At 36.9% G+C, this 16,670-nt stretch overlaps 1 protein-coding gene across 3 annotated transcripts in view; it reads right to left on the reverse strand.

Annotated features, from left to right (window-relative positions):
* Nucleotides 1-1,446: 1,446 nt before the first annotated feature.
* Nucleotides 1,447-16,670, reverse strand: part of LOC145684234 (uncharacterized) — a 42,522-nt gene continuing 27,298 nt past the window's right edge. For all 3 annotated transcript variants that reach the window (XM_081756334.1, XM_081756332.1, XM_081756333.1), the window contains exon 3: nt 1,447-3,531. In XM_081756334.1, coding sequence (XP_081612460.1) covers nt 2,568-3,531 — 964 coding nt within the window. In that variant the 3' untranslated portion in view covers nt 1,447-2,567. The remainder of the gene's footprint in view (nt 3,532-16,670) is intronic.

A 16,670-nucleotide genomic window follows, 5' to 3' on the forward strand; every position in this document is an offset into this window, starting at 1 on the left:
TGACACTAGTCGGTCGGGAGAAAACAACTCTTTTCACTTTGTTGCACATAATTCTTCGAGATGTGGAACGAGGCAAGCATGCTCTACCAATGTTTCCTGCATCTGTTTTGTAAGAGGTCTGGGGCTCTTCCCAGATCTTGACCTTGGTGTCCACACAGGATGTGTTTAAAAGCCCTTTCCCGGTAGTTGTGATGTTGCTTCTTAGGGTGGCCTCTCCCCTCCTAGACCTCCCACACTATGGGATCAACGAAATTGAACACTGTATCCTCCCGACTGGCAAGTGCAACGGACGAAATAGTTCAGCTGTGTGCCCTACGCGATGATTTGTTTCCATGATGCACACCATAACTCTCCAGGGTACAGCAATAATACGGAACATTCCCCTGGGAGATGTTGTTTTGCACCATTTGCCCGCATTCAGCCCATTATATAACGGGTGTTTTAAAAATGGCGCCCACGGACCACAGCACTATTCTACAAGTCAAAATAAACCAAAAATATACGTTTCTATATATTTCGGGACACAGTCTGGAGACGCGAATTGCAATATGTGGCAACGCTGCAGATAAAGAACCATACATCAGAGCTACGAATCTATAAAATAATTACATTGATTCTAGCCAGATGACAGTTACAGTCAATAAACATTGACACTAGCACTTGTTACCTTAACGATCGATGTAACTGTTTGATGGATTTGTAGAGCAATGCTCATGGTTTCAAGTTAATGTGCTATGTTGCCACATAGTGAACTCTTGATTTCCCATAGCGGCAGAAGGAGGCCCCGGAAGGCATTCCATTATATAACATTTTCGCTTTATTTTGATTTGTAAAACAGTGCTCTCTGGTCCGTAGGAGCCACTTTTAGAGCACCGTATATATATATATATATATATATATATATATATATATATATATATATATATATATATAGAGAGAGAGAGAGAGAGAGAGAGAGAGAGAGAGAGAGAAGGGGCCCGGTAGGGATTTTTTCTCTAGCCTGTTCATTGTGAGAAAATAAACTTGAAAATAGTATCTGGATTCGTTGAAGTTTTACCGGAACAGAAACAAGTTGGCGAATCATTAAGCCATGGATCCATGAAAATTGTTTTCAAACAAGATATGCTTTTTTGAATTTTGGTTCTTTCTAAAAAGTATTTATCCTGATGTGCTAAAAAAAAGCTATTAAAGAGCAACCAATCGTCCTACTACATATTACATAAAGAAAAAATTGCTTTACTGTTGCGAAGAAAAACTTAAAAATCGATTGATATCAAACCAGATTTAATGAAATATATTTCTAACATTGCACCAGATATTACATATCTGGTGGCAAAACCAGCATCATACAGCAAAAACTTCTTTTCTTAAAAATATACTGATTTTGTTTCTATTGTTAATACTCGGTTCGTCAAAATTTGTAAATACTAAATATGAGTCTACGAAATTTGTGTAGCGTAAACATGAAAAGTACGCTTGATAGAATTATAATCTATTAAAGAGACGCATACGAATCAGGCACAGTTCACATTATATTATACAAGGCCTCGAAATCGAAATGTTGAGTACTTTCTAATATATTATTTTATAAAAATACAAAACTTGTCCAGTGAAGGAAACGATTCACATGGCCTATAATGGAATTTATTACAAACTTTAGAATTCAATATCCAAGTTAATAGGACACGTAGTTAGGTACGTGATAGGTCAGCATAGCCTTACTACTGTAATATATTTTTAAATAAATTAAATCGTACACTGAAAGCTCTCTTTCTTTACATATTGTCTATTCTCAATCAAGCACTAAAACTACTGATTCTGTATAGAAATCGATCATTGACGCACGGAAATCTATAACCATAGCTCAAACATACACTTAATTTTAATTTGAATATAATACGAAATATTGAATAAACTGTTTCAATTACGGTGATGCCAACATAACTACTAGGTTAGATGTAATAACTTACCTCCACTAAAATAATATTGGAAGTATAACTCTACTAAATTTACACTTAAACTTAATTCATACGGCAGTTCTAAAACTTTCACATCCATTACCAATATGTTCTGCTCAGCCGACTATATAAAGACATGTTTCAGTAAATCAGCCACCTTGTTAGAAAGATAGCCACTCTCATGTGTTTTCCAAGTGCCATGTCAGCAACAGAAACATGGTTAGAATTTCAAATCTGTTTGATGATTTCTTTAGGTGTATTATGTAAACTAAGAAACAAATTTATTTTTTCAGAGTTGTTGATTCTCATCTCGTTGACTTAACACGTTTTCGTTAGATGAGATTCAGTTTTGTCAGATCAAATGTTGTTAGCTGTCGAGCGTGTGAACTTCTTCTAAATTTCTACTCTTTCCCTTAATGTAGTACTTTCCATAAACATTATCAGATGTCTTATAAGCTAAATTGCTTTCGTAATTTTTTTCTTCTACATCTTTAAGTTCCATCAGATTCACACGAAAATACTCAGAGGCATTAAGACAACACCGCTTCAGTGTGGTTTTTGAATATTTATTACAATGAATGTATTGCAATTTTCGTAATCGAACACTCGTTAAAGGAAGTGTGTAAACATATGTCTTTTTAAAGATGATTTAACAGTAAAAGACTTCTGACAGATCTGGCATGAATGAGGCTTTTCCCCTGTATGAGTTAGCATGTGTATTTTCAGCTTAGAACACGTAGGGAATGCCTTGTCGCAGTTTTCGCACATGTATAGTTTCGGATCTGTGTGTGTCAATATATGTCTATTCAAGGCAGATAAAAGACTAAACGTCTTTCCACAGTATAGACACAGGTATGGCCTCTCTCGTGTACGCTTTGGTTTACGCACACTTGATGGAGATTTCTGGGAAAAATTATTACTTTCTTCGTATGTGCGAGAATACTCACCTGTATGATTTGTTGTCTGTTTTTCAAATGGATTTTTCTGAGAGTAAACAGACTTAGACTTCTGGATACCATATAGATTTTCACTTAAATGTATGAACAAATGTTGTTTTAATGAAAGTTTGTCAGTAAATGATCTATTACAGTGGTCACAAACATGTGGTTTCTCACCTGTGTGTGTTAACATGTGTGACTTTAAGTGTGCTTTTAAACTAAATGTCTTTCCACATACTCTACAACCATGTGGCTTATATTCGGAGTGAACAATCTTGGTATGTCTTTTTAACGTATATTTATTATTGAAAACTTTTCCACAATCAGTACAACCATACGGCCTTTCAACATTATGTGTTAACATGTGTGTTGCTAATGAAGATTTACCACTCAAAGTTTTACCACACTCGACGCATACGTAGGGATTCTTATCTTGATGCGTTAGACTGTGCGCCTTCAATATAAAGTTTCGAGTAAATGATTTTCCACATTCTTTGCAATTAAAAGGTCTTTCTCCAATGTGAGTTCGTATATGTCTTTCTAAGTTGGATTTAAAGGATTTACCACAAATTGGACAAAGGCGTTGGAGCTTATGTGATCGTTTCTCCGTGTTTCTTCTCGATTTAACATGTACCCTGAAATATAAGATGTTGATATAGGTCACATTATACATATCTAAATTTCTTTTTGAGAGGTTAGCAATGTAGAACTTCAGACCGTATAAAAAATACGAAGCTTTATTTAAAGAATTTTAGCATTTAATCATATATTTGAGAACCTTGTTTTTAGAGCGAAAATTTGACGTGGTACAGATAATATTTCCTGATTATGTAACACTGATATGCAATATAAGGGATATGGCTAAACTTCTATGTTTCTAAATATATTTAACTTGTGGAACTGATTAAGAGACATGGATGAAGTCGTCGAAATGGGAATGAACTTAGACAGAACTCTTATAAAAAACAAAAGAAAAAAAACTTGAGACTTACAATACAATATTTCATGTCCTCAACTAAATTAAACCATTTTCGGTGGACATTTTACAGGAAGGAAAATATTGTTAAATATGTACATAGAACTAATTTTGCCTATAGCGTTAGTACAGAGCTAGACGCTTAAAAATGCAGTGAAAAGAAACTTCTAGTGATTGTGATATGTATACGTCTAACGTCGAGCATTCTGTCTGCAACAGATTGCAAGTATTCATCCATACCCGTGTTCCTTTGACAAGGACAAAGGAAAAATATTTTATCAGGGCAAGGGAAACCTTTTTATCACAGTATAGCAAGGGAATTAAATATTTTGCAAGGCGCTTCCATCAAAGTATGTAATCTAATATTCGAGAATTGTATATTATAATTATTGTATAACATTCCCGATATCATGCCCTCTTAACCCGGCCCCGGGCGCGTGGTTACTAGGAACGCAAGTGGGCGCGTGGTGAGATTTTCTCTCACCTATGAAAGTAATGGGTAAATCCCTTTTATTAACACAGTTTAAGATTTAATTGTGAATTTTATTGTAAATTTACAACTTTAGAATATTTTAGTCATATATGCAGGGTATTTTACACTGTTTATTGATATCACTACACAATAAAAAAAAATCAATAATTTTCCAACACTGAATAATACAGTAAAGCTACAGAATCACAATAAACAAACAAATGAACAAAATGGTAAACAGTTTATTCAAACCGAGCAAAATCCTTTCGGAATGTGGCAGTTATCACTCACAGTCTTCATGTTGTTCACGCCCTCGGCACCTGCAACAGAGAACAGCTGGTGCGTGCTCCTTGCACACTGGGACAAGACAGTCTGCACAACATGTTTTGGTGTATCGATTTTTCTTCCTGGGACAGAAGCCACATTTCCTTTTGATGGACTGTATCACACAAACGCTGGTTCGTTCTTTAATAATTCGGTTTAATAATATTGTTAATATTTCTTACAATTCCCGAGTTAAATAAAATGCACATTGAACACAACGATCAGGCAGCTATAGGCTACGAGCTCACTCACACACAGTGCTGCTATGCACAGTTTCAACAAGCACCTACCCTTTCTTCTTCTTCTTCTACAGCTAACAAGTTACATTGAACAAACATCTTTAAACAAAACAAAACAATTTAAATACACAAGTTAGGACTAAACATAGCCCCCACCCTTGAACGATCTAGTTCAAGATACACACAAAAATGAATTAGTAATATTTGAAATGACATAAAAAAAGTAAAACAAAACGGTAAATGAAAAATGTCTTTTTCAATCAAATGGCAATGGGGATACTTTCACAACTGGTCTTTTGTAAACTCCATCTGAGGTCTTTACAGTCACTGCACGAACAATGTTATCGCTTCCAGGATGAATATTTACAATACGCCCCAACTTCCATTTTAAAGGAGGTAAGTTATCTTCCACAAGTAAAACTAAATCACCTTCCTTCACATTGTTGTTTCTTTTCCACCACTTTGGACGCTGTTGTAACATAGAGATATATTCTACACTCCACCTCTTCCAGAAGTTCTGCTGAAGTCGTTGCACTAATTGCCATCTTGACAGTCGATTAAGTTTCTTTTCTGTATAATCTGGTTCAGGTATTGCCAACATTGGAGCTCCAATGAGAAAATGTCCTGGAGTTAGGCTACACAAATCATTGGGGTCTGAAGACAAAGGGGTGAGTGGCCGTGAATTCAGGCACGCTTCAATTTGACACAACACGGTTGACATTTCTTCAAAATTTAACACAGCATTGCCTACTATTCTTTTCAGATGATACTTCACGGATTTGATTCCGGCTTCCCACAATCCGCCAAAATGTGGTGCATGAGGTACATTAAAGTGCCACTGTATGCCTTCTTTACTAAGATAATCTGTGACACTAATATTATGATGATCAGATTTTAGCAACGTAACAAAATCCTTTAGCTCTTTGTTAGCTTTGACGAAGGTTGTGGAGCAGTCACTAAATATATCTGTTGGTTTTCCCCTACGAGCAACAAATCTTCTTAGAGCAGCTAAGAACGCTTCAGTTGTACAGTCACTCACAATTTCTAAATGGATTGCGTGAGTAGTAAAACATACAAATAATGCTACATATGCCTTGTAAGTTGTTCGCCCTCTGCCTTTAATTGCTTTGAGATGAATTGGCCCACAATAATCTATTCCTGAACGACTAAACGGCCGACTAGGATTTACTCTTGAAGCAGGTAAATCTCCCATAAGCTGTTCTACCGTTAACTTTTTATGGCGATGACATGTCACGCATTTCCGAAGTAATTTGCGAACAAAATCTCTTCCATTTATAATCCAAAATGTCTGTTGTAAAGAAGATAATACCAGTCTTGGTCCACCATGCAAACACAATTTGTGTTCATTCCACACAATTAATTCTGTTAAATGGCTATCCCTTGGAAGTAAAATGGGATGCTTTCGATCTTCTGAAACATTGGCATTTTTAAGTCGACCTCCCACACGTAAAATACCTTTATCATCGACAAATGGGTTCAAGCAAAGCAATCGATTTTTGGAAGGTAATGATTTTCCGTTTTTCAGGTACTCAATTTCTGATGCAAATGACCCTTGTTGAACAATCTTTATCAGACACATCAAGGCATTAGAAAGTTCTGTTACTGTAAGTGGACCTGTGTGCTTGTTTCCTTGCGACACACGACAATTATTAATAAAGCGCTTACAATATGCAACAGTTCGCTCAAGTTTCACCAACGATGAACAATTGTCAATAATGGAGGTATCAACATGAACATGCATACAAACTATATGTTTTCTTTCCTCTTGGTTGACTAACTTTGAATCCACTGTATATTCATTACACTCTGGGAGAATGGGGTTTTTTAGCCACTCTGGACCTGAGAACCATAAGTGATGTGCAAGTAAGGCAGAAGGTAATAAACCTCGAGAACCACAGTCTGCTGGATTATTCTTTGAATCCACTTTGAGCCACTTCACTGATGGCAAAAGAGTTTGAATCTTTGCTACACGATTCGCGACAAACACTTTCCATCTGCTTGAATCCGAATTCAGCCACGATAACACAACAGTAGAGTCAGAATATGCAATTACATCATGCACTTCCAAACGTAATGAATTTAATATGAGATTCATCATTTTAGCTAATAGCAAGGCACCACAGAGCTCTAATCGGGGCAAGGACACTTGTTTGATTGGAGCAACCTTCGTTTTTCCCATAACAATGTTCACACTCACTTGGCCGTCTTGAGATACAGACCTCATATACACCACTCCACAATAGGCTTTTTCGGAAGAATCACAGAATCCTATTAACTCTCTTCTCGTAGCTTGAGTGATAGTGATACACCTGTTGATTTTGATGTTTTTCAATAAAGAAAGCTCTGAGTAGTAATTCCTCCATTTCCTCAAAATCCATTCAGGAACTGGACTGTCCCATTCTAAATTTAGTTTCCAAATTTCTTGCAATAATATTTTCGCAATAATAGTAGTTGGAGAAATCAAACCTAATGGATCGAACACTTTTGCACTTTCTGATAAAATATTACGCTTTGTTACAACTGACTTAACTGACACAAGATTGACATTATACGAAAATACATCATTTGATGGATACCACTGAATTCCTAACGTTTTCACTGAATTACTACTATCAAAGTCTAAACTACTCGTCGCTTGTTTCAAATGAGAGGGTACGGAGTCCAAAACGTTGGGACTGTTGGATGCCCATTTTCTCAGTTCAAAACCTCCTTTCTGCAATAATGCACTGAGTTGTTCTTGTAACTGAATTGCTTCACTAACTGAGTTGGCACCACTGATTAAGTCATCAACAAAAAAGTCTTGCATCACTACAGCCGATGCAATAGGAAATGATTCTTCTTCATATTTCGCTAATTGCTGCAAACTTTTCACCGCTAAATACGGTACTGAAGCTGTACCATAAGTTACCGTCACAAGCCTGTAATCTTTGATCGGAAGATTAGGTTTCTCACGCCACACAATTCGCTGGAAGTCTCTATGTTCTGGTTGGATTCTCACCTGTCTATACATTTTCTCAATATCAGCCGTCAATGCCACATTATGTTGTCTAAAACGCACAAGTAATGGAATTAAGTCACACTGCAACCTAGGTCCGACAAGTAACTTATCATTCAATGACACATTAGATGAAGTTTTACAACTACCATCAAAAACTACTCTCAGTTTTGTTGTAGAACTGGAATCTTTCAACACTGCGTGATGAGGTAAATAACACACTTCATTGGTTGGTTTCAGTATTTCACTCTCTGGAATAATCTCCATATGCCCAAGTACCTCATACTCATGCATAAAATCTACATATAATTGACGCATTTTAGGCCTCTTCTTCAAACGACTTTCTACTTGCTTAAGGCGTTTAATTGCCACTTCACGTGACTCACCAAGTCTTGCACTGTTGTCGCGAAACGGTAACTGCACATGAAACCTACCTGTCTCATCTCTTTGATGGGTCTTCTCGAAATAAATTTCACACTGCTTTTCTTCTGACGACATTATTTTTTGTGTAGGAATATCTTCCAATTCCCAAAATTGTTGCAAAATTCTTTCACTGTTGCACTGGATATGATATGTTGACGCTGTGAATTCTTTACGTCGCATTTCGTGGTCGCCAATAGAACCAAACAACACCCATCCTAATTTGGTATTCACTGCTACGGGAGAACCATTAACACCACTACACACACCCGCCAATAGCAATTGAGGGTAAATATCTGCACCCAATAACAGATCAATTCTGTCAGGAACATTAAAATTCGGATCTGCTAATGTTAACTTGTTAACATGCGACCACTGCTTGCTTTTATGAATATACCGTTTTGGTAACATACCTGTTACCTTTGGCAACACTAACGCTTCTATAGAAAATTCTGATTTAACATCATAACTTGATGTAAACACAATATTAACAACACCTTTTGCCCGAGCAACATTACTGGAACTCAGCCCCGAAACATGTACATACACAGGCTGTTTTTGTAAACCAAGCCGTTGTGAGCAGTTTTCTGACACAAAGCTTTTTTCACTGGCTGAGTCTAACAAGGCTCTCACAGGTTGTAAATTACCATACGAATCCTTCACCATCACTACTGCAGTTTGTAGTAACACTGCATGTTGCACATTAGTTTCACTTGAAAAATGAGTCCCCACTGAAACACCTGAGTTCTGTTTATTTGGAAAATGAAGTAAAGTATGATGACGTTTGCCACACTCACGACACGATGCTGATTTGCAACTGGACAGTTTATGATGAGATTGTAAACAATTAAAGCATAATGCTTTGTTTTTCACTAAGGAATGACGTTCGTCAACTGACAGCGAAAGAAAGTCATCACATTTATGCAAAGGATGATTTTTGCTTTTGCACTGGCAACACGAAAATTGAGCTGAAGCATGATGCGCTATTGTTGATTTTTTATTACTCTTGTTTGGCTCACTGGGTGGGGTTGATTTTGCATTTGAAGTGCTACTTGCTAATGCACGACACCTATGATCTATGAATTTCACCAATTGGTCGAATGTTGGTAGTTCACTGTCTGACAATGAAAGTTCCCACTGTCTTTTTGTTTCACTGTCTAGCTTCTCTGTTATATGAAATATAAGCAAAGGATCCCATTCGTTTACTTTTATGTCCAACACTGATAACGATCGCACACACTCAACACTTGTATCCAACAACCGACGTAACGCGCCAGCTGATTCTTGCTGCACTTGACCTTGACTTACAAACCGCCGCAAGATAGACGTGACTTATTCTCGTTTATTTTGATACCTTAAATTTAGCAGGTCCCAAGCTTCTTTATAGTTATCGTCAGTTATTTGTATAGATTGAACAAGTGTTGCTGCTTCACCTTGTAGACTAGCTTTTAAGTACTGAAGTTTTTGTGCACCCGTCAATTTTTCACTATTATGCACTGCTGCGATAAACAAATCACGAAACGAAAGCCAATCATTTAAGTTCCCGCTAAAGCATGGCAACTGCAATTTTGGAAGTCGAATTTCTGTTGTGTTTTTTTGATTATTCACATCACTAGAAGAAGCGTGAGATAATTTACCCTGCGCTTCCACTAATTTCACGTTAAGCTTTGTAAGTCTATCTTCAATAGCAGCAAGCTCTTCTTCTTGCACCAAATAAATTTCTTCTTCGGCACACAAGTTACTGGCTAGAAACAAAAGCTCATTTGTTTCACGTGACAGTTCACTCACTTTGTTTTTGTAGACCTGAACTACACTAATATCTTCCTGTTCTGTGATATTGTTTATGCAGTTTTCAGCACGATTGACCTTTCCTTTTAAAACACGTTTTCGGGAATTGTAAGCTTCCATTGTCGCCCACACAGTTTTTTCTTTCTTGTTAACACACGAGTCTTAGCACGTAGGTCACATAAAACACATAAACACGTATTAACATCTGGGTAGGAGGACCAAATCTTTATGATGGACTGTATCACACAAACGCTGGTTCGTTCTTTAATAATTCGGTTTAATAATATTGTTAATATTTCTTACAATTCCCGAGTTAAATAAAATGCACATTGAACACAACGATCAGGCAGCTATAGGCTACGAGCTCACTCACACACAGTGCTGCTATGCACAGTTTCAACAAGCACCTACCCTTTCTTCTTCTTCTTCTACAGCTAACAAGTTACATTGAACAAACATCTTTAAACAAAACAAAACAATTTAAATACACAAGTTAGGACTAAACACCTTTTATCACTATTCCCTGCTGGTGCCTCGGAGTGCACAGGTGCTGGAGAGCAGAGCCGTAGCTAGATTTCGGCGCCCGGGGCGAAGTAGAATTCGGTGCCCCCCACACTCACCTTACCAATAATATATATATATATATATATATATATATATATATATATATATATATATATATATATATATATATATATATATATATATGAAAAGCAGTTTTTGTTGTTATGCTACGTTGAATTTTTATTAATCTTCTTGGAAAGGCATTGCCATTGCAAAAACCAAAAACGATCATTATGTATCCTTTTTCAAATAAGAGCTGTTTTCAAGAGTCTTATTTTGGGCTTTTTGTTAAACTTGACAATATTACCTTTGGTTGTCTACAAATTCACTGGGAGACCAGTTATGGAAAGTTACTACTATTTACAAAGTTTCATACTATCGATAAGAAATGAAATTTCAATACATTAAAAACTATGTGCTTTTAAATTGTTCGAAATGGGTGTCAGTAGACCCTAATAATTGTAAAGTTTTTAATTTTATTCTGTATGTGACCACATCAATAGCATTTTAATTTCGATCTTTTAACGGTAAATATATATTTTGTGAAATGTAATGGAAATTCAGAAGGAGCCTTCTTTATGAATTTTTAAATATTGATCGATGGATCTGAAGAATATGTTCAATGTTTGTGCTTGAAATCCAAAATATACTTTGGCTACTAAATATGTCTGAAATTATAGTAATTACTTAATTTCTTAATGAATGAAAGTTCCGAATTTAAGGTACTTATTATTAATTAACATATTAAAGTACTCTAACACGTACATATATAAAGAATGTGTGTACTTATGTTTTGTATGTATGTAGATAGATAAAAACATCACACAACTAGACACGTATGCTGCCGTCCTAAGCGAAAAGACCTTAGCTCCACATTTTTCGAAAATCGAGATATTGGTATGGGAATGTTCGTAGTACAATTCTGCATCTATCTAAAGTGAAATTGACGTGATTTGACCAATAGGTAGGGGGTAATAACGTCATGAGTGTTTACCTTATGTTCAAAACTGTAACTGAAAGTAAGCAAAAAGACCTTAAGGGGAATTCATAAGCAAAGATATTTAACTGTATTACCACACAAATTTTAGATCGTGAATATATATTTAATAAAGTTTTACTGAAATACAACAAATCTGAACGTACAGCCTAAGCCAAAACACGTTTTGCTTATTTTCTCGAAAGTATGTGATATGGAGTTAAGGCTTTTTCGCTTAGCACGCAGTATGCACAAAATAATATGCTGGCGATGCAAAAAGTTGATGAAAAATAACCCAAATAAATTCCTCCAAATTGGAAGCATTTGATATGTCAATGGAATTTAAAAATAAATCATTGGTAGTGATAAGTGTCTGAAAAAGTCGAACTTCGTTGGGCTAATTTCTGACCCCTTAACCCCCTATCCTACAACTGTTTGAAGTTCGAAAATATTATTGTTCCCCTCATTTACCTTTATTTTTAACATTCCCGCACATACAGCAGCTTGAATGTGTCTCTTCACTTTTCTCACTTTCATACCTTCATTCTCATCGTCACACAATGGTGCCAGGCGTGACGTCATATTATATGGTGCTCTCCTTTTGTCAACTTAAGATCTCTCAGGTAATTCTTAGCAAAAACTCGAAAAATGAAGTAAAAGATTGACTTGACATAATTTGTTATAATGAAACCATAATAGTGTACACATAAGATAGTATACAGGAAAAGAAGTTATAGCAGTTTACAATGAACTCATGGGACGCGTAAATTTGGTTATCCGCCAAAGCCGGAGAGGCGCTGCTTAGTGACAGAAAATAGGAAATTGACTTTGAATGCAACGATTCCTACATTGCGTGTAGATATTCAGTGGCTGGTAAACATGGTAACACGGCCAACATGTATGTATCATTTTGTATATTTAAAATGTAGATGTGATGTCTAGTCAATAATCATATTTGAAATGATGCTAATATTTATCATATCCCTATGATAATCCCCTACTAAATATCATATTTGGAAAATGTTGTGGTACTGAAAGCATATGACTATGGTCAAGCGATAGAATGGCATTTTAGTAGAAAATATGGCATAATATGTCTGTAATTTTTTAATATGTCGTAGCGGAAACATTGTTCTTACTGTATGCAAAGAGAAAACCTGCACATATTTGCACTTTTGAGAAATTTAGCACATGAAAATGTTTAAGGAAAACCGCATTCTGGATGCAATGCTGCTTTTGAATTGAGCTGGGATAAATGTGAGAGCAAGTGTTAGGTTATTAGACGTGTGATCCCCCATGCACGCAGTGACAAAGTTGAATATAGGTCGATTCTAGAATTTTGAACCCAGATCTCGTTGGGGGCTTCGCCCCCAGGACCCATCTTGTTTCTAACATCTAGTCATACTTCTCTGACATTCACTAACAGAACTAAACTCTAGTCAAACGTATTTGATTAATGGTGGCGACCTTTTGAAACATTAATGCTAAACCATCTATGGCCTATAAGGTAGAACCATATTAAAAATGGTGTTGATCAATTCACTATTGTGTTTTTTGTGATGCGTGCACAGAAGTGACATTGGAATCAACTGTAATGAACCTCCGCTTGCTCCAGCTAAGAGTGTTCCGATCAAGCTCTGAAATGAGCTCACGTAATACACGATGCAATATATGAAACAACTTGAACAGGTTACTGATGCTTGTAAATCATAATGGGCCTTATTCAGAGTCGTTCTGACGCTTGATTAGTGTTATACTCAAGAGTTCGACTAACATATGTTTCCTGCAGTAGTCAGGCTTTTAGTATGACGCTAATCATACGTCAAAACGACTCTGCATAAGGCGGCATATGTTTAATATATCTGATAATATATTCATATCGAGAACTTGTGATGAGATAATTTTTATGTATTGAAGCGTCCTTGCATCTTCATTGTCATAACGAATTCTCCACAACTTTGAAATAATTTTGAGAAGCAAGAACTTCTCTTCAATTTTATTACTCTTCAGTTGTAAATGAATAAGTACACTTTTCCTTTCATGCGTAAGAATGTAAGCCAATAGTGAATTGCCAAATCAAAGCATATTACCCATGCGTTTGTTTATGTTAATCATATAATCTGTTAAACAATTTAGGAGCGAATATAAGGAATATTTCCTTTTATGATGTAAAACTCTGTTTTTGATGAAATAATGTCGAAATAACATTATTGTAACCACTGCACATACCAAAATAATTGGTTTTCTTTCAATTTTCTGCTTCATATTGCGAATTCTTATTTTTGCCAAGAATTCAGTGCTTTGGCCCCATTGTGCGTTAAGATTAATCCGATTGGGTAGAAAAACGTTTTGAACTAAGCAAACTCATCACTGTCAAAACACCGAACACGACTTCGCTCGTTTCTGATTTTGAAAATGCTCCTGCGCACACTATAAGTCACTACTCGGCAGTGGAATGCGAGCGAAGCGAGCAAGAAAATTTTTAAGAAATCTACGTATTTCATTGATAACCGACAGCAATATTGATCGAATAGGGCGCCAATACTTTCTGGGGGCGACTCGTCTTTTACTCATGTCCAACACCACTTTTCCTTTCTCCTTGCTCGTTCGGCGCCCCCTTGCATCAGCGCCCGGGGCGGGCGCCCCGCTGGCCCCCCTTAGCTACGGCTCTGCTGGAGAGTCACCCAGGATCCTTATCTGTGATCGCAAAAGTGTAGGCAAGCATGGTATTGTTGCTCTTCTAGTGAGGTATGGCTTGCAGAGATCCATTGCTAACTTTTTCTGATAGAGTCTCCTTGCGTCAGCATTTTCACAGTTAAATCTATATATGATGTAGCTGTTTAGAGCACCAGTATCAAGGAGTGTGTAGAAGATACGTAACGGCCACCTGTTGGTTTTCCTTGCAACTGTATAGAGACTCTTCAGCCCATCCACACAGTCTACACAATTCTTCGTCATATTATAAAATGTAATGATTTCCGGTTTAGCCTGCTCCTTTGTTGCTTCATCAATGTGTTCTCCTTCATGCATTGTGGAGAGTAATAGCACATTTTTTCTTCTGTTTGACACATATGAACAAAGTAACATATATTCTCCATGAGCGAACATGCTTGAAAATGGCGGTCTTCCCTTTGTACTCAGGAACTCAACCGGAATCTGAGGTTTGTTACTTCTTAGAGTTCCAACCAGTGTTAAGCCGTGATTCTTTAGAAGATCTAGCGCTAAAGGAACTGATGTGAAGAAATTGTCTGTTGTCACATTTCTGTCAGATTTAGTAATGGGTTCGATGAGACGTTTGACAACTGCGTGCGCACTGTTGTCCTGAACATATGGTCCTCGCGGCTGTTGTGTTCCCGGGTAAATCTCCATTTTCATTGTGTAGTAGACATGTGCGTCCACTAAGGAATATATTTTAATGCCATATTTTGCCGGTTTATTTGGCATGTAACATCGAAAAGAGCACCTTCCCCTGAAAGATTGAAGCATTTCATCAATAGTTACATGTTCATGTGGTGTCCAGTAGGCCGCACATTTCAATACGAATTCTTCAAATAATGCCTGTATTGGAGCTAAATTGTCTTCTTCTTTTCTCTGCTGTCTGGTGTTGATGTCATCAAAACTCAGGGCGCGTAGAAGCATACGAAGCCGTTTCTGAGACATGACCAAACGAAACAATTCTGGAGCTGTTCCGTCAGTTGCCCATAAGTCCTCCAGATTTAAACGAGAACTCTTCATCATACCCGATAAGTACAGCAAACCTAATAGAGCTAACATTTCTTCATAATCAGTGTTACGAATATCTCTTTCACGTGTTATTCCTATACGAATTTCTGCTAATTTTAGATTCGTATATTCCACAATTTGTTTTATAGTGTATTCAGGGAAAAATAAATGCCATGCTTCCATTGGCGATTTTAAATTTCGTGCTTGTCCTCTGACACCTGGTAAATGTCTCACGAGATTTCTATGCCTAGTTTTATGTGTCGTGTTTCTGGAGTGAAAATTCCACGTTGTAACTCCATCTTTCGCTGTATATATAGGTCTCTCACAACTTCGTCAGAATTTACAACATCGGGTTCTGTTTCTATTCCCGAAAACTCACTTTCACTACTTTGTTCAACTTGCTCAACGTTATCCCCTTCATTGTCACTGCAACTGTCCATTATTTCACTTGCACTTTCATCTGCGTCTTCCCTTATGTTCATTTCCCTTTCCACCTCATCCATCCATTGTAACACTTTTTGTGCAGTTTTGTCGTCCACAGTTTAATATATTTACCTACAGTCAATGTATTTGTAGTATTCAACACTGCCAGAAATAGTAACGTAACAGGGCTCAAGGTGAGATAAAATCTCACTGAATTGCAAAGCTTCTAACAATGCACTGCTAACAAAAACAACGATTCTTCATCAACAAGCTGTAGTTGCAGATTGAAGCTAAAAATAGTGAACGTGGAATACATAGAAGGATATACAGTGCGCATAACCATTGCGCAGTAGTACATGGGGAAAGCAAGGAGTGAGGGATTGCCTCACCACGGGCCCTGTGCCGGGTTAATCATATCAATGTGCAGTCGAACTGTATCTTGCTGAAGAGCAAAAGTTCTCCGAACTTTTGGAGATTCTTCGGCTAGTCTTCGAGAATAGCATCGATTAAATCTCACACTCAAAAATACATACTTTGGTATTCTCGGGCAAATGAAAACCGAAAATACCTACATTTTGGAGGTGTTGGTATAGTAAGGCGCTCACCTCGGGTGTGTGGAATTCTGGTTCGATTCTAGCACTCGTCAAATATACTTTGTGGTAGACAAATACCGTGCATGTGTGTGTGTGCGTGTGTCTATGTAGTTTCCTCGAGGTTCTCCCGTTTCTGACTATTTACATTCTAATATTTCATTACTCATCATTTTCGTCTTAGTAAGTCTTGGTACATAATCATGGGACGTAACAACAACAATCATGTTTTCAAAAATTATTACTTTATTGGTTCTTATTAG

The sequence above is a fragment of the Thermobia domestica genome, chromosome 4, assembly GCF_964235325.1.
Source record: "Thermobia domestica chromosome 4, izTheDome1.hap1.1, whole genome shotgun sequence".
Classification (NCBI taxonomy): Eukaryota; Metazoa; Arthropoda; class Insecta; order Zygentoma; family Lepismatidae; genus Thermobia; species Thermobia domestica.